The following is a 26935-nucleotide window of genomic DNA, read 5'->3' on the forward strand; positions in this document are numbered from 1 at the left end:
CAAGTAGTATTCACAACACTGAAGGAAAGTTTCTTCAAATGGATCTCTGGCTAATCGTCAAAGCCACGGTTAGGCAAAATGACAGTGTGACAGCTTCAAAGCCACTGAGTCATGACGCAGCCCCGATGTTGTACCAGCTAGGTTCAGATTCTGGAAATCAGGGCGCTTGCATCCATTGCCTTTTCCATGAAAAGGAAGAAAACACTCAGTTGATAAACCTTAGTACTCAGATAATAATTTAATAAGAGACCAAAAGTAGGCTCTCACCCAAAGCAGACATCCTTAACTGACCCTAACGTGTATGGATTCAGCTTTGATTATTCAACAAAATCCTGACTGACTGGTGTGGCCTGAGAGTAACCAAAGGACTGTTTTCTCTACACAAAGTCAAGAGCGAATACCAACCTTTATTTGCACGTGGCTTCCAGTTCAAAGCCACCTGAGACAGTGTGGCAAGGTGGGAAAAAGCACAGATCCCGGGACCGAGGTTCAGATTCCATCTCAAGCGAGCATACGAACTGTGTGACAACAGGGAAAGCAGGGAGAGCAACACCCCAGCTTCTAGCAGCTCTACAGCTGCCTGGACCTGCAGGCCCTCCTAGGCCCACGTCCTCCCCAGCACAGTGTGTGCTTTTGGGCGTGTGGCTCTGGGTCCAGCTCTGTTCAGCGGGGGACTCCAGGTGAATTACTGAACCTCTGAGGTGCACCCCCAACCCCAAACTTTCACCAAAAGCCATAAAGAGGAACTCTAGAACTGGGGCCAGGACTGAGTGAGAAAAACTGCTCATAAGTGCTTAATAAATACTAGTTATTTACAACTTTTGCCCAAGCCAAAGGCGGAGGCCTTTGTACACAGCTGCCAAACTGACACTAGCTCTGCAGAAGAAAAGGCTGCAGTATTTGCTTTTGCCATGGTCCCTTTCCATTTGACTGGCAGGTTAAATAAGATGGTTTTTAAAGTCATATACTCAATATTCTTCCTAAAAACCACCCAAACACTAGCTGTGTGTGTGCACACACACAGAAACCAGGAGGTAGTTTAAATCACAATTAAAAATCAACACTTTCTCTGATTCTGTGTCACAGAGTGGTGGCCAGTGGCTACACGATAGCGATTTTTAAATGACTGGTTAAGTGAAAACCAGAAAGGAAAATATTCCAGGAGAGTAGATAACATTTACAAGTAAACAGTAAGTACAATTGTATTTTAATTTCTTGGTCTCTGAAAACTCAGCTGTGACTGCTTTCCATGAACAGTTCCAGTTCTGTGCGTTTCCTCTTATGCTAAAGGCACAGCCTCCGGGAATCTCCTGCTTCCTAAGAGTCTCCGTGGAGTCTATTTGACAACCTCCTTTCCCTCCACACTCCCGCGGAGGAGTCTATACTATCTCTTATGTACACAGTTTACACATTATTACTGAACTTCATTTGAAATTCCTTCAGTAAAAACACAGTCACCATTCTTCACCTTCTTGGGAAAGGGCCTGCTCTCAAGCCTCTGGAGAAGCCCCTCTAACAGCCCAGCCCGAAAAAGTGCGACAAATTCACACAACATGGGAAAAGCAACATCTATTGTTCTCAGAGTCCGATTCTCTTGGCCCAGCCGGAAAAGCCTCCACGGGTGTGCAACACGGCTCCGCGGTGCCGGGACACAGGCTCTTTCAAGACAGCGCAGGGAAGTCTTCGGGGTCATCCGGGTTGGGGGCGACATCTTGCATCTAAAGAAGAAAAGACATACTTTGAAATCCACTGCCCCTTCATCCATTCCCAGTATCCCAATGGGATAACAAGGGCCTGGCACCAACGCTGAGGGGCCTGCATTAGAGGCAGGATCCACAGTGGGAAGGGGAGAGGGACAGGTCACTGCTAACCCAGGAAAGCACAGCTCCCTCCCACACAGGCCTCCGGTCTCCTCGAAAAAGGAGCGGCCTCCCTTCCTATGTCCTGCAAGCTCTTACTGGGGGGCTCTGCATGGGCACGTCCTTCGTCGAGTCAACAGAACGGTTACTGCGTGCCAGGTACTGGAGGGAGGAGGAGGAGCACAGACAGTGCCTATCCTCAGGGAGCTCATGGCGCTGGAGAAACTGACCATCGAGTCAGGAGCTTCACTAACGTCCTGGGAGGGAGGGGCCACAGGAGGGCCGTCCAGTGCAATTTGATGGCAAAGTGGACACCGAGGTCAGGCAAGGTTTTGTGGGAAGAGAAGGTTCTCCCTGGGAGGAACCTCAATGGATAAGCAAAGGGAACAAGGACCTGGACTGGGAAACAGTGTGGCCTGATGGGGGCAGGGGTGGCCCTGAGGGCTCTTCTTGGGGGGGGGGGACACAGCTTGTGGGGGTGGGGACAGATGCCAGTGAAGAGGCAGGAAGCGCTGGGTCTCAGCGGTGTCCCAGCACACGCCCCGGAGTGCTGCAGTGGCCAGAGCTCCGCTATAGGAAAGGAGGATGTGTTTCCTATCTCAGAACAGAGCCTATTTCCAGCCTGGCCCCAAATATACCCCTACCCCCACCCCCCCAAAAAAATTGTGTTTTTGCTCCTGCTTAAGCAAAACCAAACCACAGATACTGCTTCCAGGGGCTGCTCCCTAGAGCGAGGAACTGGCAGCAAGAGGAGCACTGCCAAGACCAGCCACAGAGAAGGGGTGTGTGCCACAGGGCCTCAGAGCTGACTTCCAATGAGTAAGTGTCCATACCACATTAGGAAGCACCTACTACATGCCAGGCACTGCATGGCACTGCATAAACTGATAATGAGCAAAAGCAGCCGCCGACTACCAGCCACACCAGTGGGAATAAGTCACACACGGAGATCAGGCTTCAATGAAAAGAAACTCCTTTGCTCCGAGACCTTGACCGGTCTAGGAGATGTGATCAAAGAAACCTGTGAGGACGGGAGGTTGGAAGGATGGACGGAGGCCGCAGGCAGAGGCCAGGGGTAAGGAGCATGCTGTGTCGAGCGCTAGAAGCAGGCAGCCTTGGCTGAGGACGGTATGAGGCCGGTGAGCTGGGGAGGGTTGAGGAAGGTCCCCTCACAAAGGGCTTGAGATCTTAGGAAGGATTCTGTTCGCTCTGACAGCATCACTTGAGCCCAAGGTATACAATCAGGCCACAGGGAGCAAAATGTCAGGTGCTCCAGTTCAATCCCAAGCCTGGGGATCTTGTCTAATGCAGATGAGAGTGAGTTTTTCTCGGATCCTGGGAGTGCCTTCACAGCAGACCCTGGAAGCCAGGGCTACAGAATGGTCCCTGGCCAAGATGTCCGTGATGCTCCAACACCGTCCAAATGCCCCAACATCAGGCCCACGCTAGCTACAGGAAAAGTCACTGCAGAAACCAATGACCCTCTGAAATAGACCATCCTGGGCCCGGGACACCGTCCTTATTTACTTCCTTCAGCAAACCATTCGGGATTTATAATACAGACACCTACCACCACTTCTGCTCTGGGTCCATAGTTCTCTGCCCTCCTGATCCTTCCCCGGCCTCCCCGCGTGCCTCCTCTGGCTCCACGCCCGGGACGAGGGAGGTTGCCAAAATTAATCTCCAGCTGGGATGTGATGTCATTGGCGGGTTTCCGGAAAACATGGGAATCGTCCTCATAGTCATCTTTTACCATCTGAAACACAGTTACAGCATCCAACATGCACAAGCCCATAGCCATCCCCACACTCATTTGGCTTAGTGGCTGCAATGTGCTGCACAGGAGCTAAAACACCGTCAGGGGCTAGACAGAGCCACTCTCTGGATGTGTCTCTGGCCCTGGGCTGCAGAGCTGGACAAAGGAAGACAGCACTGCTGTTCCAATTCCAAGACAGTGAGTTCCGTATGTTTTGCAATCCCACATTCTTGCAATTACAATCTTAATCCAAACATCTTTGAACTTATGATTTCAAGTGGGACCAAATTTCTATCACCTGAGCAGGTTAAGATGTAAGATTCGGCATGACTAATAATAGCAAACAATATACATGTTTTATATCTAAGTGTATTTTGCTGAGACAAAAAAGTTTTCATTTTTGCTTATTTTCTGTCTTATCTGTTCACAAATGCTTTGATAAATAAGGAAATATCTCCTTCCCAGAATAGAATTTAACAGAGAAATTCCTTTCAGCATGGGTGCTGACTCTAAGTACCACGTGCTAGAAATCACATGATTTATAATAAACAATTCTCACTCAAAATATAGAGAAATGTTATAAAAACAACAGAGTATGGTTACCTGAGTGTTCTACCAACACTGCACAAAGTGTTGCACAAAGCTGCTTTTTAAGAACTGCTTTCATTAAAATTCTCTATCTTGTGACAACTATATTAAATAAATAAATTAAATCTGATCCAAATTTGATTTGGCTTCAACTCATAATAATGGTAACACACACACACACACACACGCACACACACACAAACCCACTTTAAGTAAAATAAAAACCTGCAGAACAGAAAATACGTCAACGATCTCAGATGTGAATCTCCAAAGTGCCACAACATTAAACATGACTACAACCAGGAAATGGAACCAAGTTTCCACAAGCACATCCACACCTTTAGGCCATATGCTCATGGCAGCCTTCACGCTTAACATTTGTGTCCCCTTTAAGGTCTCAGGTTAAAATATAGCAGAGGCTTTAGGTAGTTGGATGCTTAGTGCTAAAAAGGTGAAGAAAAACAATCCAGGAGCACTGGCACTCTGTAAAAAGATAAACACACAAAAAATAGTAACAGGCAAAATAACCAACTCTCGCCTCTTTGGCACTCAGCAGGGAAGCCCTGGTAAGGTCTCCCTGGGGCCCTGCTTTGAGCCGCCTCCCACTGCAGGAAGGGGCAGAAAGGGCCGCGGGAGAGTGGAGCAGGGAGTGGACACAGTCTAAGGACATACAAAGGCTTGGGCTCCACTCGCGGCTCCAGCTGGCCCTGGCCAAAGTGCTTTAGCTGCCCAGTGCCTTACACGGGGCTGTTACTAGGTGTGAGCGTTGCTGGGTATTCTAGTGCTTTTGTCTCTTCAGGTGTCCAGAACAAAGTAAACCGGTGAACCCAAGATCAGGCTTGTGTTGCTTTAAGAACAATTCCTAGCTAAAAGCTTCAGTCCTTTAAGATGAACAAGGACCAAGATGTGTGCTTCACTGAGGCCAAGCTCGATGACTCAGCTAACCCACTTGCTTCACATATCCTGGGAGACCTCTGGCGCCAGGGAGGGCGAATCTGCTGTGGATTAAGGAACAGCAGCTTCTATTTTTACCTAACATGTCAGCTGCGCATTTCAATCCTGGCAGCACATTTGTTTTCGAGAAAATTTTACTTACAATGCCTGGAACAAAGAAGAACAAAGGAAGTGGACAGGTAAAGAACCAACCCAGCCAGCTAATGGAATCAGAAAACGCCTCCCAGGGATTGCCAAGGAAATAAAGCTCTGGCCACCTATGTCTACAAAACTTACTAGTAAGGCCTCCTACAGCTTGGACTGACCAAAACAAGAGGATGGGAGAGAATCCTGTATCTTTTTTTTTTTTTTTTTGAGACGGAGTCTCGCTCTGTCGCCCAGGCTGGAGTGCAGTGGCCGGATCTCAGCTCACTGCAAGCTCCGCCTGGCGGGTTCCCGCCATTCTCCTGCCTCAGCCTCCCGAGTAGCTGGGACTACAGGCGCCGCCACCGCGCCCGGCTAGTTTTTGTATTTTAAGTAGAGACGGGGTTTCACCATGTTGGCCAGGAGGGTCTCAAACTCCTAACCTCAGGTGATCCACCCGCCTTGGCCTCCCAAGAGCCCTGTATCTTAAATGACCCCCTAATCAAGGTATTCACTCAGAAAATGAAACTAACCAAAGTGTCAATGACAACTCTACAACAGGATAGCATTCCTGAGATTGCACATGAGAATCAACGACTAATACCCCACAGAGAGGAAGAACACTCACTCCCACCTCGACACAGCGACTGGATCAAGCTGTCACGGAATGATACAGATTCAAACCCCATAATGAGAATGCTTCAGTGGACCTTGCCTTCAGTTCAGTAACTTAAGTAGGGGACTCAATGACCCAGTGGCATCCCTATCAACACAGGCTGCTGGATGTTTCCCCGACACCTCTCCCTGCAAAACTGAAGCTTCTGAGAAGAGCCGGATGGACGCTTTGAGCAATAAGGCCTCACAACACGGAGGGGCTCCCTGCAACCCCCGCAGCACACGCTGCTGTAGCCTGACCAAGCAGCCAGGCAGTTCGGGGACTCATTTCCCGCCACCTCTGCAGTTAGGCAAGGGGCGCAAAGCTGCTGAACCAACATGGGACAGTCGTCAGAAGAGCATAGAACCTCAACCACAGTTTAAAACGTCATCAACTACTCAGAGTGAAATGCTCTCATCAAAAATCAGAGTTGAAAGTAAAGTAAACTAATCAGGGAAAACAGAGTGTAGTTATCCTCTGAACAACTTTGAACTGTACAAGACACAATCTGTAACTCTCGCTTGAGAAAAATGAAATACAATGAACACACAGTATGTGTACAGTCCCAGCACAGCCCCGGGAGGAGTAGAGGATACACTGTTCCTCTGACTGCTCTGTGCTGCTCTCAATACATCAAGTTTCAATTCCTTTTCTTAATGAACAATAAAGATACAGGAAAATTAGGCATAGATCATCTCTGATTAGAAACAAAAGCGCCAATTACTAATGTTCCATTTTCAAGATAGAAGTGGAAAGGTCCATTTCACTTCCAGTAAGGTAAAAGTAAAGATGACCTCTACATACGAAACGTAATGCTTACATCATCTCTATATTTTGACTTGTGAATCACCACTGCTTTGGAAGGAACAGAGGATTCTGGTTTCCGGATGTTAAACTCAGGCTTTGGTCTGGTCTGTTCTTGAAGATTTTTCCACTCATCTAAAGTCATCTCTTGAACTTGGGTTTCTTCTTCTACCTCCAACTCAGGAATTCTATAAAGAGATGTATAATCATAAAGAATAACTTTTAATGGTATGAAAATGTCTACTTTATTAAAGAAAAAGTTATAACCATTTATTCTACATATTTTTGTGGTACTGCATTTCAAATGCAAGTAAGGTAAGAAAATCTCTGACTCACAAGCTTCCATATTTCATTTTCAACATTTATGTCATCACTGCCAACAGAAAATACTTCCTGTGTTCAAAGCAATCTTTGAAAAATGGGAACATCACCATCCTGATGACATTAACGTTACACTTCAGCACTCCATGACAGACAAAACAAGGTAATTACGGAAAACGAGCTGAAATAAAATACAGGAAACAGAAACAGAAGTTTTAAAGCAGTGGCTCATAAATGCATACTTTTGTAAATATCCTCTTTAATGAATTTTAAAAAGAAAACAAAAGACAGAAATATAGATTGAGAGAAAATAATTCAGAGTCCAGAAATAAACCCTCACATTTATGGTCAATTGATTTTTTTTCCAACCGTGGTGCCAAAGACAATTCAATGGAGAATGAAAAGTATTTTCAACAAATGGTGCTGGGACAACTGGATATCCACACCAAAAGAAAGAAGTTAGACCTACCTCACACCATAAATACAAGAGCTAAAATAGAAAACTCTTAGCAGAAAACCTAGGCAGAACCTTCCTAACCCGGGATTGGGCAGTGGTTTCTTCCACATGACACCAAAAGCACAAGCAACAGAAGTACGTATGTCAAACATCAGCAGACACTTTTGTACGACAAAGGACACCATCAAGAAAGTAAAAAGACAGTCCACAAAATGGGAGAAAATATTTACAAATAATATATCTCAAAAGGGACTTGTAACTAGAATATATAAAGAATCCTTTATGAAGAGCCAGGCGTGGTGGCTCATGCCGATAGTCCTAGCTACTGAGGGGGCTGAGGTAGGAGGACTGCTTGAGGCCAGGTGTTCCAGGCTGCAGTGAGCTATGATCACATGTGTGAATGGCCGCTGTGTTCCAGCCTAGGCAACACGGTGAGGCACTGTCTCTTATAAAAAAAAAAAAAAAAAAGAATGCTTTATGAATTCTAGATACAAGTCTTTGATTGAGACAAATGAACACCCTCCCCTCAAAAAAGGCAAGGATCCGAATAAACATTTTTCCAGAGAAGATATACAAATAGGCAGTAAGATGTTGCACCTCATTAGCTATTAGAGAAAGACAAGTCAGAACCACAGAGCTGCATCATTCCACACCCAGTGGGAGGGTTAGAATCAAAGACATTTGACAGGCGTTGGGGAGGACATGGAGAAACCGGAACCCACACTGCCAGTGGGAAGGTGAAATGGTGTAGCCACTTTGGAAAGCAGTCTGGTGGTTCCTCAAAAATCTAAGCTGAGTTAGCCTCTGACCCAGAAATTTCACTCCTGGGTTTTATACCCAAGAGAAATGAAAACATACATCCACATGCAAACTTAAACCCAAGTGTTTGCCGCAGCGCTATTCATAAGAGCCAAAAAGTGAACACAACCGAGATGTCTATTAACTAATGAGTGGATAAACCAAATCTGGCAGACTTTTTGGAATATTATCTGGCAATAAAAAGAAACAAAGTATTAATACACATCACAACATGAACAAACCTTAAGAAAATGATGCAAGTGAAATAAACCAGGCAGAAAAGACTTCTGTGTATGATTCCATTTACATGAACTATGCAGAGGAGCCAGGTTCACAGACAGGAAGCAGATGAGTGGTGGCCAGGGCTGCAGGGAAGGAGGACAGGGGGTGAGGCTGAATGGGCACAAGGTTTCCTTTGGGGATGATGACCGCGTTCTGGAGCCAGATCATGGTGATGGTTGCATAACACTCTGAATGTACTAAATGCCACTTTAAAAGGATTAAATTGTAGATTTGAAAATCACCAAAAAATACACACACACACAAAAAAAAAGGAAGTGAAGACTGGCACATGCTACAACATGGATGAAACTGAAAACCCGATGCTAATAGTTAAAATAAGCCAGGCACAAAAGGAACATTGAACGATTCCACTTAGATGAGGCACCTAGAATAGGCACATTCATAAGCACAAGTAAAACAGAGGTTACTACATGCTGAGGGGAAATGGGGAGTTAGTGCTGAATGGATACAGAGTTTCTGTTTGTGATGAAAAAGTTCTAGGCCAGGCGCGGTGGCTCACGCCTGTAATCCCAGCACTTGGGAGGCCGAGGCGGGTGGATCACGAGGTCAGGAGTTCGAGACCAGCCTGGCCAATATGGTGAAACCCTGTCTCTATTAAAAAATACCAAAAAAGTTAGCCGGGTGTGGTGCCAGGTGCCTGTAGTCTCAGCTACTCAGGAGGCTGAGGCAGGAGAATCGCTTGAACCTGGGAGACGGGGGCTGCAGTGAGCCGAGATCGCGCCACTGCACTCCAGCCTGGGCGAGAGAGCGAGACTCTGTCTCAAAAAAAAAAAAGTTCCAGAGATGGATGGTGGTGATGGTTACACACACTGTGAATGTTACTGAGGCCACTAAACTGTATATTTTCCACTAAATTGTATATATTAAAATGGTAAAAATGGCAATTTTTATGTTGTTTATTTTTACTGCAATATAAAAAATTAATAATGTAACATACCCCAAACCATTCATCCATGCATTCATTCGTTTATTCATTTATTTGTCTGAGACAGGGTTTCACTCTGTTGGCCAGGCTGGAGTGCAGTGGCATGATGATGGCTCACTGTACTTTCAACCTCCTGAGTCCAAGGATCCTCCCACCTCAGCTTCCTGAGAGTAGATGGGACTACAGGCATAAGCCATCAGGCCCAGCTAATTTTTACAATTTTGTAGAGACAGGGTCTCGCCATGTAGTCCAGGCTGGTGTTGAATTCCTGGCCTCAAGTGATCCTCCTGCCTCTGCCTCCCAAAGTGTTGGGATTACAGGTGTGAACAACCGCACCTGGCCTATATACTTAGAGATTTGAGTGCTATAGTACGAGAATTATATCTTGAAGATGTTTAAAGGAAAAAAACAGGCCAGGCGCGGTGGCTCACGCCTGTAATCCCAACACTTTGGGAGGCCAAGGCGGGTGGATCACAAGGTCAGGTGTTCGAGACCAGCCTAACATGTAGAAACCCCATCTCTACTAAAAATACAAAAGTTAGCTGGGTGTGGTGGTGCACGCCTGTAATCCCAGCTACTCAGGAGGCTGAGGCAGGAGAATCACTTGAACCCGGGAGGCGGAGGTTGCAGTGAGCCGAGATGGTGCCACTGTACTCCAGCCTGGATGACAGAACGAGACTCTGTCTCCAAAAATAAACAAACAAAAAAAAACAGTAGGTGGAGAGTGGGGAGAGAATCAAATCAGTATCTTCACTGAAGAGCTGATGTAATTTAAGGTTCTATTATAGAAATACACAGATCAATGTTATGAAAAATATAAGCAAAGTCAGTAGAGAAACCTAACCACAGTGCATCCAAAAATAGACAAATTTGCAGTGACTTTACAATACCAAGCCAATGGTAGAAAAACATCAAAGAAAAGGTAACATGAAGGGATATGAAGGGACTTTCTGGCGTGATTGATATAATGTTCTGTATATTGACAGGAGTTTGGATTCCACAAGTACATGCATTTATCAAAACAGTGAATTACACTTAAGATTTATACATTTCACAGTATATACATTTTATATCAGAAGAAACTGTAAACAAATATTAAATTCTATTTAGTGATATGTATGTTGAACTATTTAGGGGAAGTATATAGATGTCTATAATTTATTATGAAATGTGAAAAAACATGGTGGATTAATGATGAATACTGAACATAAAATGAATACATAAGATATAAATGGTAGCATTTAGGTAGTGGTAAGTATAGATGTTCGCTATAAAATTCTTTAAACTTTGCTGTGTTTTGAAATTTTCAGAATAAAATGCTGGAAAAATACCAATATCAAAACAGAGATCTCAAAGATATATTGGCAAAAATATTGAAAGATACTAAGACACTGGAACAGCAAATCAATGGAGCCACCCAAACCGATCCAGAAGAACTTGGTGAAAAACTATAGCATAGCAGCTAAGAAAGGAATGAGGACTGCCTCCACACACGGCCATGGAGCACCTTCCAGAGTGAATGAGACAAGCAAGGAGGGGTGTGCAGTACCCTGGAGACCACACAAATACATATGCTTAGCACAGACAGAGATAGAGAGGTTATTTTTGTTGTTTGTTTTTGAGACAGGGTCTCACTCTGTCACCCAGGCTGGAGTGCGGTGGCGTGATCTCTGCTCACTGCAACCTCTACCTCCTGGGCTCAAGGGATCCTCTCACTTCAGCCCTCAGAGTAGCTGGGACTACTACAGGCATGCACCACCATACCCGGCTAATTTTTGTATTTTTTGTAAAGATGGGGTGGGGGAGGGGTCTCACCGGTTGCCTAGGCTGGTCTCAAACTAAGCTCAAGCAATTCACCCACCTTGGCCTCCCACAGTGCTGGGATTACAGGCATGAGCCACCACACTGGGCCATTTTTTTTTAATTGGAATGTAAGCCAGGAAAAAAACAGGGATAAAAGCTATTTGAAAATACCATATTTTGGTTGGGCATGGTGGCTCATGTCTGTAATCCCAGCACTTTGGGAGGCTGAGGCCAGTTGATTACTTGAGGTCAGGAATTCGACACAGGCCTGGCCAACATGGTGAAATTCCGTCTCTCTTAAAAATGCAAAAATTAGCTGGGCATGGTGGCAGACACCTGTAATCCCAGCTACTCAGGAAGCTGAGGCAGGAGAATCGCTTGAACCCGGGAGGCAGAGGTTGCAGTGAACTGAGATTGCACCATTACACTCCAGCCTGAGCAAGAGTGAAACTCCATTTCAAAAAGAAAAAAAAAGAAATCATGTTTTTCAGACTGAACTTTGGAAACATGTAAATATTTTACATAATTATAAAACAGATTTAAATTAAAATTCAATCTCTAAAATTTGAAAGTAAAATGAATCAAAGTAACCTAAATGTTTATGAAACTGGTGATATAACCATCAAGAGAAACTATTTCAAATGATTTTGAAATACAAATTTGGTTACTCATCTCCCTCCTCGACATAGCTTTTCAGTAACTGTGTTACTGAAGGTAGTGTTGGTAATGCTGTGACTGTTTTATGTGCAACGAATGATTAAAAGCACAATGTTACTCAGAACTAGAATTTTCAGTATGTAAGAAAAGGAGAAACAAGTAGTCTAGGTAAAAATCCCGTATTGCAGGCCGGGCGCGGTGGCTCACGCTTGTAATCCCGGCACTTTGGAAGGCCGAGGTGGGCGGATCACGAGGTCAGGAGATTGAGACCATCCTGGCTAACACGGTGAAACCCTATCTCTACTAAAAAAAATACAAAAAATTAGCCGGTCGTGGTGGCAGGGGCCTGTAGTCCCAGCTATACTCGGGAGGCTGAGGCAGGAGAATAGCATGAACCCGGGAGGCGGAGCTTGCAGTGAGCCAAGATCGCGCCACAGCACTCCAGCCTGGGCGACAGAGCGAGACTCCAACTCAAAAAAAAAAAAAAAAAAAAAATCCCGTATTGCAACTTTGAATTGGAAATATTGAATGAACTCATGTTTTATCTTCTAATGTGTGTGTGTGTCTATTTCCCAGCTCTGTCCACCCAAATGCCCTGGAAACAATCAAGTACCTGGTGGCAGTGGTTCTTTATCAAAGCAGGTTTACTGAAGAAGAAATACAGATGGGAAATACCACGCAAAAAATGTTCAACATTGTTAGTCATTAGGGAAATGCAAATTAAAACCACAATGAGGCTAGACACGGTGGCCCACATCTGTAATTTCAGCACTCCAGGAGGCCGAGGCGGCACTCGAGGCCAGGAGTTGGAGACTAGCCTGGGTACCAAAGCGAGACCCCATCTCCACAAAAAAGTAAAAAATTAGCTGGGCATGGTGGCGCTTGCCACTCAGGAGGCTGAGGTGGGAGGATCATTTGAGCCCAGGAATTCGAGGTTACAGTGAGCTGTGATCACACCACTGTACTCTAGCCTGGGTGACAGAGCGAGACCTTGTCTCTAAAAAAAAAAGAAAAAAACAAATGATGACCAAAAAAACCCATAATGAGCTATATACCTATTAAAATGACTGGAAGTTGTAAAAACTGACCATACCACCTACTGGCAAGGATGTAGGAGAAGTAAACTCTCACTTACTGTTGGTGAGAAAGTAACAACAGTACAACCCTTTTGGAAAAGAGTTCAGCAGCTTCTTACAAAGTGAAATATACGCATACCATTTGGTCCAACCATTCCACTCCTAGGTGTGTACCCAGGAGAAATGGAAGTGTATATTCATATAAACACTTGTATATTAAAATGTTCAGGCCGGGCACGGTGGCTCACACCTGTAATCCCAGCACTTTGGGAGGCCAAGGAGGGCGAATCACAAGGTCGGGAGTTCGAGACCAGCCTGGCCAACATGGTGAAACTCCGTCTCTACAAAAAATACAAAAAATTAGCTAGGTATAGTGGCGGGCGCCTGTAATCCCAGCTACTCGGGAGGCTGAGGCAGGAGAATCACTTGAACCTGGGAGGCAGAGCTTGCAGTGAGCCAAGATCGCACCACTGCACTCCAGCCAGGGTGACAGAGTGAGACTCTGTCTCAAAGAAAAAAAAAAAGTTCATGCAGCTTTATAGCAAAAACTGGAGACCACCGAATGATCACCACCAGGTAAACAGATAAATGGTGGTCTACCTGTATAACAGACTACTACTCCGCAATGACACATAAGTATGCTCGGAGAAAGAACACAGACCAAAAAAGAATACGAGCTGCATGATTCCATTCATATAAAATTACAGCAACTGCAAAGTAATCTGTAGTGACAGAAAGTAGATCACTGGTTGCCGGGGGGAAATGGGGCAAGAGAGAGGGCCTACAAAAGAACGCTAGGAAATGTGGGGCGATGGCTGTGCTCGTGATTTTGCTCATTGTGATACTTTCACAAGTGTACACATATATCAAAGCTTGTAAAACTACATGCTAAATATGTGCCATTTATTGGATGTGAACTATATCTCAAAGCTGTTTTAAAAACAGACAAAAGACTAACCAATTGACATGTATATTTCAATATTGTTTCAAACGAATTATCTTTCTAAAAAAAGTTTTGAGACAATCGGAAACTGAAGAAGTGTCTTGGTATTAATGATATCAAGGATATTAAAAAAATTTTAATTGAGTAATAGTAGTCCAGTTATGTTATTTAAAAAGAGTAGTAGGTATAACACTGTGAAACATTTATGAGTGGCATATGATACCCTGGGGGAGGCAGAATTGACAGAAATATGCGTGAAACAGGGATGGCCATTATTTGGTAACAGTTGAAGCTGAACAACTTACTTACAAGTTCTTTATACTACTAAATTTGTATAATTTTCCATAACATAAATTTTTAATACAGAGCTAAAAATAAATATTAAGGAATCATAATGTTCTTTAACCTACTTTGACATAATTTTAAAAATCAACAGAACTGAATGCTATAAATTTGGTAATTCTTTCATACTTAAGATGACCTAATAAACTTCATAAATTCCAGAAAATTCAATTCTAGAAAGAATAGATTTTACATTAAGGCCAAAGAAGTACTTGTTATTAACACACTTTGCTTAAAGGACATCATATCTAAACAAAGAACTAGATCAAAAAAGTACAAGTTATATATTAAATGCAAGCTTGAAATTGTGTGTAGACACATAAAGCATCTAGTGAAATTCAGATTAGTTACAAGTTACAGCCTCCTTCAGCAGTATCAGCCTGAAGCTGTTGACTGGAATGCACCTCATTCAAGAATACAGGCATGGATGCCCCATATCCCCCCCTGCTTATCAGCTGCAGTTTCAACAAGCCACATCGAAAGCAGCATAATATTACCAAGGACAAGCTCCTTAACCCGATTCCCTACCCACTAAAGGTTATGAGCAAACACACACGGTGACAATCCTGTGACACATACCCCATTTCCCATTTGATTGGTTCTGAGTACAGTTTTACTGGCAGTTTCCGCAATGACTCAATATTCCACAGGAAGAGATGCATCCTTCGATTCCAGGAAGGGCTCATGCAGGTATATTTCTAACAACCAAGAGCCTCATAACTGCTATTGTTTTAACACCCCCATTTTTGAGTAATTCAAAGACCTTCACAGTCCTTGGTTTATTATACAAAACTTTTGGGAGGGAATTTTCTATGACAGTGACTTATGGATATAAGGTGGTCAAATCTATAGTAATGTGACTAATGCTAGATACACATTGGATAGTTATATGTTTGTGTCTCAACATGTGAAATTATAGAAATCACACTGCTTTAACCACCGTTCCCTTTATCTAGAAACGAATGAGACTAGCTGACACTGTACGCTCACCATGTGCCAGTGCTATTCACAATGCTTTATATGAATTATTTCATGACATCAACAGTTAGATATAATTAATATCCCATTTTACAGATAAGAATACCGAGGCGAGAGAGGCCACATAGCGAGCAAACAAACAGAAGAGGCAAGTTCCAATCCTGTCATTGCGTTTCCAAAGCCTACACTCAACCTCTGTGCTCCACCGAGATGCGGGGAATAAGGGGGCAGAGAAATACACCTACATGGAAAACAGTCATGATGGGCGCAGAGGAAAGATCGAAACATCGATTCAGATGTCCACATTTCCATCCATGCAATACCTTTTCACCTGAATAGATGAAAGCGTGCAGCGAATCAAAGAAAGCAGGCTCCAGAAATAAAGCTTTACTAATTGGATATTTAACTGGGACAAGTGAATTTAACCTAAAAAGTAAGAAAATCTTCATTGTTTCAGCAAATACTCTAGGAAACCAATTACAATAAAAAATAATTTGTTGGCCGGGCGCAGTGGCTCAAGCCTGTAATCCCAGCACTTTGGGAGGCCGAGACGGGCGGATCACGAGGTCAGGAGATCGAGACCATCCTGGCTAATATGGTGAAACCCCGTCTCTACTAAAAATACAAAAAACTAGCTGGGCGAGGTGGCGGGCGCCTGTAGTCCCAGCTACTCGGGAGGCTGAGGCAGGAGAATGGCGTAAACCCGGGAGGCGGAGCTTGCAGTGAGCTGAGATCCGGCCACTGCACTCCAGCCTGGGTGACAGAGCGAGACTCCGTCTCAATAAAAAAAAAATAATAATAATAATTTGTTGCAGACAGTTTGTATTACTGCTTCCTCACAGTTTCTTTTAACAAAGTATTTTTCAGGAAGGATGGGAGTTGATGTTCCATATTCCTGAGTCGGGAAATGCTCAGAGATCCCGGCAGCTCTTACCTTCCCCTCTCCCGAGTTACCAGCAGGTGTTCTGAACAGCACTTTTTGCTGTTCCTACCGCTCGCTAGAGGAGCATGAATGTCTGTGCATCTGCCCGGTTCACATTCCGGCTCTGCACGTGAGCCAGGTGACAGGTATTCAGCCTCTGTCCCAGTGTCAGAATAACAGTAGCTCCTCCTTCATGGAGTGGCAAAGAACTGAATGCATTAAGACATGGAAGCATTTACAGCAGTTCTTGGCAAACAGCAAATGCTCTAAAAATGTTAGAGTTACTCTTTTTCTTTTTTTCTTTTTCTTTTTTTGAGACGGAGTCTCACTCTATAGCCCGGGCTGGAGTGCAGTGGCACCATCTTGGCTCACCGCAAGCTCCACCTTCTGAGTTCACACCATTCTCCTGCCTCAGCCTCCCGAGTAGCTGGGACTACAGGTGCCCACCACCACCCCCAGCTAATTTTTTCTATTTTTAGTAGAGACGGGGTTTCACCATGTTAGCCAGGATGGCCTCGATCTCCTGACCTCATGATCCGCCCGTCTCAGCCTCCCAAAGTGCTGGGATTACAGGTGTGAGCCACCGCACCTGGTCAATGTTAGAGTTATTCTTAAAATACAAGGAGTCATCACAGGTATCGTCGAACACTAGAACACCATGCGACAAGGAACAGTTAGTATTTCTGTAATGAAAGGAAGAAGACGGAAGGATGGAAGGGCACTGCACATATAATTATCAGTAACATACGTCCTATCTGAGGAAAATGGAAGTACACTTTAGGTTGTGTGTTTGAACATAAGTGAGAGTACATCAGATTCATCTACCAAGACGTTCTAGAACTGAGAGGTACACTGAACGTAGTACATTCAGGCTAAATGCCAGAAGCCAGAGTGCAAAATCAACACTCAAACAGGCCTGAGACCAGAGAACATCGCTATCACTCAATGTGCTCCTCAGATACCAGCCCAACTTTTAGAGTCTCAAAAAATTATAACTGTATTATTAGAAATTTTAGTAATAATGTTAAAATTTGACAAGGCAATGCAGAAAAAAGAATGTCTCAGCACGGTCACCCAACACCTGCATTGCACTTGCAATCCCAAGTAGAGGCTCACTTTCCCCGCAGCAGTCAGCAGAAAAGAGAGACAAAGATTTTCCAGCTAGCTCTCCTGGGATACTGCAGACAGAAAGTCAACAAGCTTTATTTTCTTTCAGAATGACTAAATATTTTTGTCTAATATTATGAATGCTAGAGTATCTCAATCAATTCTATAGATTAGAACAATACTATAATTTACTCTCTATTATTCTGCCTTATAGTACCTGAATTTGTATAAATGTTTATTGGCTCAAAAAGGATATAATGTTCTCCTGAAGGTATCCAGTTAACTTTCTCAACATTCATATAAACTGTTAATTGAGTTCCTTAGTTAGCTCACTGTCTAAATATTCATATTAACTGTTAATCCTATTTCTTTAATGAAACACATTTGTTTTGAATAATACATTGAAATTGTTTTGCATCGTAAATTAACAGCTTTCACAATCATCAATCACTGTGGCCCTTCACTCTTGCAATGAGTAACAATAATAATAGCAGATGATATTAATAAAGCACTAGCTACATGCCAGGCATCACTCTAGGACACGGAGACACACACACACACACACACACACACGCACACACAATCTTTACAAAAACCCTATAATGTAGGGACGTTAATATTCCCATTTTACAGATGAAGAAAACTGAGCCACTGAAAAAGAGAAATTAAATAACTTGCCCAACTAGTAAGTGGCAGAGCTGGGATTTCAACTCATCACACCGGTTCAACATCTGTGCTCTTAACCACTAGACACCCTGCCTTTTGGCAGCCGAAGGATGAGTAAGAGATAGGTAAAGAGTAAAGGGGGTTTGGGAAAACAAAGAAACAGCAGTTGTGAAAGCTGTATGGCAAGTGTGAGGGCAGGGGCAGGATAAAAGTACGTTTGAGAACATGAAATAAAGACCTCATGGTGAACCCAGAGAAGGCACAGCAATATCTGAACTTGAGGGTTTTGCAGGGGCCAGACCACACAGGACTCTGCAGGTCAGGACAGGGGACAGAAAAAGGACAGGAAGACATCAGGGCGTCTTACGCAAGGGGTGAGGGCATGACAATCCGAATGCAGTGTGAACACCACTTTGGCGTAGAAGGTGAGGATACAGGGAGCCCTGTGAGGGGCTCCAGCGGTGGTCCAGATAACAATGGCTTAGACAATGCTGGTGAGTGGTGATGCTCAGTTTCTAGGGGTACAATTGCCAGAGCAGAGGGAAGAACTGGGTTTTGGAAAGAGGAGGGTCAAGAAGACAGAAGTTCCAAGGATGACTCGTAGGTTTCCGGTTTGTACAGCTGGATGGAAACACCGAATGAGGACCAGAGGTGTAGGGGGGAGTCAGCCCAGTCTCGGTCAGGCTGGGCACAGCAGCATCTGGAATGTCCCAGGGGAAGCGTCCAGCAGGAAGATGGACCCACAGGCCTGGTGCCCACATTGAAGGTTGGAGCCAGAGACACATATTCCAGAGTAAACATGTAAATGACAATTTAAGCCACAGAAGTGCCTAAGATCCTATAAAGAAACTCTATAGAAAGAGAAGGCCTAAGGCAGGGCCCTGAAAGACTTAACGTTTTAAAAAACCAGAAAGACAAGGATGAGCCTGCAAAGGAGATGCTGAGAGGCAGAAGGAAAACCAGAAGAGCAGAGTGATCACAGAAACCAACAGGAGAGCACGTTTATGAAGAAATCAATAAAGTCAAATGCTTCTGAGAGGTCAAGAAAGACGCAGACTGCAGCATCCATTAGATCCGGAGACATGGTGACTGTTTCAGAAGGGCAACGAGGAAGGAAGCCAGGCCTGGCTAAAGTGAGGAAAAAGCGGAAGGGAGGAAGTGAAGAAGGCCACACACAACTCTGAAAGAGGCAGCTGACGGAGAACGTGGGGTCCAGAGGACACTTACACAGGAGAGACTGAGCATGTTTAAATGCTGACTGGAAGACTAGGGTTGGGAGGAAGGAGATGAATATACCAAAAAAGGAAGGAGCTGACTGACAGTGTGAAGTTTTCATGAAGTCAGCAGGAGAGAGGATCCGAAGCGTGCAGAGGTCGGGGGGGATGGCACCCCGATGGTTACCATGAGGGAAGGAGCCCAGAAGGTGTGCAGGTGTAGCAGTCTTGTATCTTTGGGAGTGGGAGGATGAGGAAGTTCCCACCGGATGGCTCCTAATCACTCTGTGAGATAGAAGGAAACGCTGCATCCAAAAAATGGAAGAGGACAATGGGGGAAGGGTACGGTGGGAGGCAGTGCCAGGGTTTTGAGGAGAAATTAAAACAGTCATTAGAGAAGGTGGGAGAAAAAGAGTGAACCCAAGAACCGGGGATCGCCAAGGCCTGGTTTCAGAATATCGGTGACCGGGAATTTACGGGGTTCTAACCGGGCCACGATGTGACTTGTATTGCTTAGCTTGTGGAACAGGCAGAGAGAAGGCAGATAGTGGAGTCACCCAGGAGGGGTTTTGCTAGCAAGTTACAGCAGAAAGTGCAAAGGGCCAGAGAGTTAAAGGTGCATGGTTATTTAAGAACTTGGAGGCCAGGCACAGTGGCCCATGCCTGTAATCCCAGCACTTTGGGAGGCTGAGACGGGCGGATCACCAGAGGTTGGGAGTTCGAGACCAGCCTGGTCAACATGGAGAAACCCCATCTCTATTAAAAATACAAAGTTAGCTGGGCGTGGTGGCGCATGCCTGTAATCCCAGCTACTCAGGAGGCTGAGGAGAAGAACTGCTTGAACCCGGGAGGCGGAGGTTGCAGTGAGCCAAGATCGCGCCAGCCTGGCAACAAGAGCGAAACTCAGTATCAAAAAAAAAAAAAAAAAAAGGCAGAAAAACAGAACTTGGAGGGTGCTGGAGACGGAGCCAGGATCTAAGCTACATAATGAAGAGAGAGGGAGGGTGGACTGGGAGAGCGCAGAGGGGATGAGGCACTAGAGGTCCATATGCGAGTCAGGCTACTCCAAGTCAAGGAGTTTAACAAGCTGCTGGAAAAGAGCTTGTAGGCAGAGGACAGAATGCCTAATTTTCACCAATTATCACTGATATTCATTAGGTTATTTGAACTAATTATTAATTAGTTTGATCGCCAGTCATTAATACATTAAGGTCAGCCCTCCGTGATAGGATAAGGGGTTGAGATTCCTGGTCTGTGAAGAGCTCTTAGAAATCATCAAGAAAGGCCAGGTGTGGTGGCTCACCTGGAATCCCAGCACTTTGGGAGGCTGAAGAGGGTGGATCACTTGAGGTCAGGAGTTCGAGACCAGCCTGGCCAACATGGTGAAACCCCATCTCTACTAAAAATGCAAACATTAGCTGGGTGTGGTGGCACACGCCTATAGTGTCAACTACTCAGGAGGCTGAGACAGGAGAATCGCTTGAACCCAGGAAGTGGAGGTTGCAGTGAGCCAAGATCGTGCCACTGCACTACAGCCTGGGCAACAGAGCGAGATTCCATCTCAAAAAAAAGGAAGGAAATCATTAAGAAGAGAACCAACACCACAATAGGGAATGAATGAAGTGCCCTACTTGGCTGGAGACTCCTCTTCCGGGGCGCCCTGGGCCTCCTCCACCACCGTGGGTTCCTCCATCAGTGCAGTCGGCTCCACGTCACTGAAAAACAGAAAGACCCTCTCTAGTCACACAAATACGTTCACACCAATGCCTCTGCATGTTTGAGATGGAGAAAACATTGTTTTCTGTTTTGTTTTGGTTTTTTGTTTGTTTGTTTGTTTGTTTGAGACTGAGTCTCATTCTGTCACCCAGGCTGGAGTGCAGTGGTGCAATCTCGGCTCACTGCAACCTCCCTCCCAGGTTCAAGAGATTCTCTTCCCTCAGCCTCCTGAGTAGCTGCGATTACAGGTGTCCACCACCACACCCATCTAATTTTTTTGTGTGTTTTTGGTAGAGACAGGGTTTTGCCATGTTGGCCAGGCTGGTTTTGAACTCCTGACCTCAAGTGATCCACCCACCTCGACTTCCCAAAGTGCTGGGGTTACAGGTGTGAGTTGCCGTGCCTGGCCTATTGAGGGCTTTAAAAGTAAGTTTTTTTTTAAAAAAAGTAACCATAAATTGAACTACAATAACAGAAAAAGACTTTTTCAATTTAAGTAATTATTAAATTCTCAACTCCAAGCTACTATAATCAATTTTTTAAAAACTCACTGTTTTTAAAACAAAACGTGAATAATTAACTTTTATTTTTTAAAATGAAGGTTCCAGGCCGGCAGGGTGGCTCTCGCCTGTGATCCTAGCACGTTGGGAGGCCAAGGAGGGTGGGTCACTTAAGGCCAGGAGTCTGACACCAGCCTGGCCAACATGGTGAAACCCCATGTCTACTAAAAATACAAAAATTAGCCAGGCATGGTGGCGGGAGTACAGTGGCACCATCACAGCTCACTGTAGTCTCGACCTCCCGGGCTCAAGGGAACTTCCCACCTCAGCCTCTGGAGTAGCTGGGACTATAGGCACACACCACCATATCCGGCTAAGTTTTTGTATTTTTTGTAGAGATGGGATTTCACTTTGTTCCTCAGGCTGGTCTTGAACTCCTGGACTCCAGTGATCCACCTGCCTCAACCTCCCTAAGTGCTAGGATTACAGGCATGAACCACAAAAAAACTGAGTATTTCTTAAACTTCAGCAATTAGCTGGTTTTACAGAAGAGAAAAATCACAGATGTCTCCCCCCATGTTGACCTAAATTATTTTATAAATGCATATAAAATATTGTGCCTATAGCTCTTATAGAACCCTATGATCAAAACTGAAAGAAAATTAAGTTTCAAAATTAGCCGCAATTAATTTGGCAGGTTCTGCTATTTTGTTGAAAGTAAATCAGCCGGGCATGGTGGCTCACGCCTGTAATCTCAGCACTTTGGGAGGCCGAGGCGGGCAGATCACAAGGTCAGAGGATTGAGACCAGCCTGGCCAACACGGTGAAACACCGTCTCTACTACAAATACAAAACTTAGCTGGGCGTGGTAGCACGTGCCTGTAGTCCCAGCTACTTGGGAGGCTGAGGCAGGAAAATCATTTGAACCCAGGAGGCGGAGGTTGCAGGGAGCTGAGATTGTGCCACTGCACTCCAGCCTGGCAACAGAGTGAGACTCCGTCTCAAAAAAAAAAGGTAAATCACCAATGTTGGATTTATCAGAAGAAAGATATAACCCCAAGGCCCATGTCTATATTTGACTTCAGTTGTACTGGTGCAGAAAATCCCTATTTGTGCACATATGTTCCATAAAATGATGTTACACACTTCAAGGCTTTGTTACCTAGTTCAAATTTAATCAGACCTCACACTTAATCAAATCTCTGACAACAGATTTTCATCAAATGTTGCTTTGAGAACAAATAAAACTGTCTTGTTCTTCACAATAAAAGTTGAAAGGCAGCATTATTGAAAACTGCATTCATGGGTGTCTATTGCAATTTTAACAATAATATCTGATACACTTTTTAAATTATTGCAGATGGAAAAATTCTATTTCAGCACAGATAAATAGAAAAAATTCTATTTTAGCGCTGTCAAACTGTTGAAGAAAAGCATTATTACTGAAATGGCACAGTCATGCCAGTTTGAAGGCATTTTGTCCTTAAACCCAGTTATTGCTGTCAGTGTCTTCAAATAGGAATACTAAACTACTGCAAAGCCCTTACACCTTTAATACACGGTGAGGCACTTGGGCTTTGCCAGCCACAAACCATTACTTACTGTGTTAGGCTCACCTCCACTTTCTTCTCACTAATCTAAAGCAGCACATAACTCCTTCGCACTGCATCATTTTCATGACCTCAAGCTGATTTATTAAGAAATAAATTTCTTACTCCATTTATTAAGATATGTACGAAGTAAATGTACAAATAAATAAAATTTATCTCTATTTATTAAGAAATTAGTCTTATTCTAAGAAAAGCTTTCCATTACAAATTCTAACCACCTAAGGGTTTTGACTAGCTGGGTATGGTGGCTTAACGCCTGTAGTCTTAGCTCTTTGGGAGCCAAGGCAGGTGAACTGCTTGAGCCCAGAAGTTTGACACCAGCCTGGGAAACACAGCAGACCTGCATCTCTACTGAAAATACAAAAAAGGCCGGGCGCGGTGGCTCATGTCTGTAATCCCAGCACTTTGGGAGGCTGAGGCAGGCGGATCATGAGGTCAGGAGATTAAGACCATCCTGGCTAACACGGTGAAACCCCATCTCTACCAAAAATACAAAAAAAAAATAATTAGCTGGGCATGGTTGCAAGCACCTGTAGTCCCAGCTACTAGGGAAGCTGAGGCAGGAGAATCACTTGAACCCGGGAGGGAGAGGTTGCAGTGAGCCAAGATCATGCCACTGCACTCCATCCTGGGCAACAGAGTGAGACTCTGTCTCCAAAAAAAAAAAAAAAAAATGCTGGGTGTGGTGGCGTGTGCCTGTAGTCCTAGCTACTCGGGAAGCTGAGGTGGAAGAATCAACTGAGCCTGGGGTTTCAAGGTTATGGTAAGCCAAGACTGAGCCACCATACTCCAGCATAGACAACAGAGTCAGACCCTGACTTAGAGAAAGAGGGAAAAAAAAAAAGAGCTTTGACTTTCTAACTCACAAACCAATCCAAAATGAGTGCCATGGGGCACATGTCATTTTAACAACGAGACATGCCAGCCTGCCAGGGGCACAGGTGGTCACCTCTTAACATTACAAGGCCAAGGCTGGCGCTCCAGGATAAGTAACCACTTAGAGCCAAAATGATTTTAAGTTCAAAGGCAAACTGAAATGAAGTGGTAGTATTAAATAAGGTGGTAAATCAGATGATTAAGAAAGAAGGTGCCCAAGCCGGGCATGGGAGCTCACGCCTATAATCTGAGCACTTTGGGAGGCTGAGGCAGGTGGATCACCTGAGGTCAGGAGTTTGAGACCAGCCTGGCCAACATGGTGAAACTGCATCTCTACTAAAAATACAAAAAGTAACCAGGCATAGTGGCAGGCACCTATAATCCCAGCTATTCGGGAAGCTAAGGCAGGAGAATTGCTTGAACCCGGGAGGTGGAAGTTGCAGTGAACCGAGATCACACCACTGCACTCCAGCCTGGGTGACAGAGTGAGATTCTGTCTCAAAAAAAAAAAAAGAAAGAAAGAAAAGAAAAAGAAAGAAGGTGCCTATATTACTTTTTAAAATATATTATCAAAATAAAATAAAACAAAATGAAAAGATCTGTCATCAAGATCCTGCAGAACCCCAGATAGAGAAACACTCAACAAGTTTCTCTTCTTTTCAAGGAGAACACAAATGAGCAATGATAGTAAATCCAACATTGTTACATTTGATATTAGTTTACACATTTGTCTTTAAGGACAACAATTTAAGAAAAATAAGTTCATGTAAAAAGCTTATATTCTGACCAGGCGCGGCGGCTCACGCCTGGAATCCCAGCACTTTGGGAGGCCGAGGCGGGCAGATCACCTGAGGTCAGGAGTTCGAGACCAGCCTAACCAATGTTGCGAAACCCAGTCTTTACTAAAAATACAAAATTAGCCGGGCATGGTGGCGGGCACCTGTAGTCCCAGCTACCTGGGAGGCTGAGGCAGGAGAACCGCTTGAACCTGGGCAGTGGAGGTTGCAGTGAACCGAGATCACGCCATTGCACTCCAGCCTGGGTGACAGAGCAAGACTCCGTCTCAAAAAAAAAAAAGCTTATATTCTTCAAAGTGGAAGCCTGGATCCCCTCAAGCCTTTGCGCTAGTGGGAAGCCTGCCCTGTGGCACTGCTCACACTGCACCGCCTGCCGCATGCCCTACCTCTTCTTCTGCAGACACCCGGAAGGCATCATCCCTCCAGCTGTGAAATAAAACAGAGCAGAACCATGTATCTAACTAGCAGAACTGGCGCACATCTAAGGCACCATGAAGCCTCAGAGAAATGTCCAACTTGAGCCTCAGGTGAAACCTGTCACTAAGCTTCAATCTACAAATGATTTTATAAAATGAAGATGTGTCAAGGATCCACAAGAACTTTGAAAGGTAAAAACACATAGAATATCCAGGAATTTAAAAAGCATTTCAGGCTGGATGTAGTGGCTCACGCCTGTAATCCTAGCGCTTTGGGAGGCTGAGGCAGGAGGACTGTCTGAGCCCAGGAGTTCGAGACCAGCGTGGGGAACATAGTGAGATCCTGTCTCTATTTTAAAAAGTAATAAAATTAAACAAAACAAAAAAACTTTTTTTTGTTTTTTTGAGATGCTGAGTGACAGATGCTCTGTCACCCGGGCTGGAGAGCAGCGGTGCCATCTCGGCTCACTGCAACCTCCACCTCCCAGGTTCAAGCAACTCTTCCGCCTCAGCCTCCTGGGTAGCTGGGACTACAGGCACCCACCACCATGCTCAGCTGGTTTTTGTATTTTTAGTAGAAATGGGGTTTCACCATGTTCGCCAGGCTGGTCTCAAACGCCCGACCTCAAGTGATCCACCCGCCTTGGCCTCCCCAAGTACTGGGATTACAGGCGTGAGCCACTGTGTGCAGCCAACAAAAAGCATTTTGAGGCATGTGCAAATGTACAGTGCCATATGTTTGAGCAAATACATGGTCATCTGTCACAAATTTGTTTGGCTACAGAATTTTTTTTTTTTTTTTTTTTTTTTTTTGAGATGGAGTCTTGCTCTGTCGCCCAGGCTGGAGTGCAGTGGCCGGATCTCAGCTCACTGCAAGCTCTGCCTCCCGGGTTCATGCCATTCTCCTGCCTCAGCCTCCCGAGTAGCTGGGACTACAGGCGTCCGCCACCTCGCCTGGCTAGTTTTTTGTATTTTTAGTAGAGACGGGGTTTCACCGTGTTAGCCAGGATGGTCTCGATCTCCTGACCTCATGATCCACCCATCTCGGCCTCCCAAAGTGCTGGGATTACAGACTTGAGCCACCGCGCCCGGCCTGGCTACAGAATTTTAAAAGCAGTTTAAATCTAACTGCAACATAGCAAACCTGTTTTAAAAAGTTATCTCACTAAACAAAAGCCTAAAATCAGTCTCTACTTAGGGTATACACTGGTATAAAGCACAACACGGAAGACATCATTTTCAAGAAAAGCAAAGATCAGAGATTTCCACTTAATTGCAGGTTCTCAGAGGGCACACACTTACACCGTACCTGGTATCTTTGCCTGATCCCCAGGTTCGAACTCCACATCCACCCATGTTGTCTTCAGTTCTGACTGCTCTATGGAAAGAAAGAATAGTCCCGTAAACCAGAAGCTAGTCTCCGGTCAGTCTCCGCATCAGAAAGAGTGGTTCATGAAAATCCCAGGATCAGCTTCTCACAGGAATAACAGCACAGTACTAGAAAGTTAACTAAATATTAACACAGAATAGATTCATACCATGTGCTGCCAACATCTTCAAGTAAAAATAGCATTTACAAAGCAACTTACATTTTGTCATTCCCACTGTACCTTTCAAATTCTCGCTTTCCTCTCTGGTCAAAAGCATCAAAAACTCTGTTCCCGGGGCCACCTCTGCCTCTGCCGCGCATACCCCCTCTCGGGCCTCCACGTCCTCTCAGCGGTCTGTCTCGATCAAACCTATCACCTGGTCTAGGAAGAAATGGATAT

General features: G+C 44.7%; 2 protein-coding genes across 2 annotated transcripts in view; one reads left to right on the top strand and one right to left on the bottom strand.

The window, feature by feature from the left end:
* The window catches only part of LOC115893960 (dual specificity protein phosphatase CDC14B-like), a 42270-nt gene extending 31361 nt beyond the window's left edge, over positions 1-10909 (top strand). The window contains exon 5 of the transcript XR_004054005.1: positions 10854-10909. The gene's annotated coding sequence lies outside the window, so the exon portion shown is untranslated. The remainder of the gene's footprint in view (positions 1-10853) is intronic.
* On the bottom strand, positions 388-26935 carry LOC115893959 (intracellular hyaluronan-binding protein 4-like). Its single transcript, XM_030919865.1, has 6 exons — positions 26777-26935; positions 26476-26544; positions 20883-20966; positions 6756-6927; positions 3430-3615; positions 388-1718 (listed from the first exon to the last, which is right to left on the bottom strand). Exons 1-6 carry the CDS (start codon positions 26854-26856, stop codon positions 1662-1664), a joined length of 648 nt encoding a protein of 215 aa, XP_030775725.1. The 5' UTR covers positions 26857-26935; the 3' UTR covers positions 388-1661.

The sequence above is a fragment of the Rhinopithecus roxellana genome, chromosome 16, assembly GCF_007565055.1.
Source record: "Rhinopithecus roxellana isolate Shanxi Qingling chromosome 16, ASM756505v1, whole genome shotgun sequence".
Lineage (NCBI taxonomy): Eukaryota > Metazoa > Chordata > Mammalia > Primates > Cercopithecidae > Rhinopithecus > Rhinopithecus roxellana.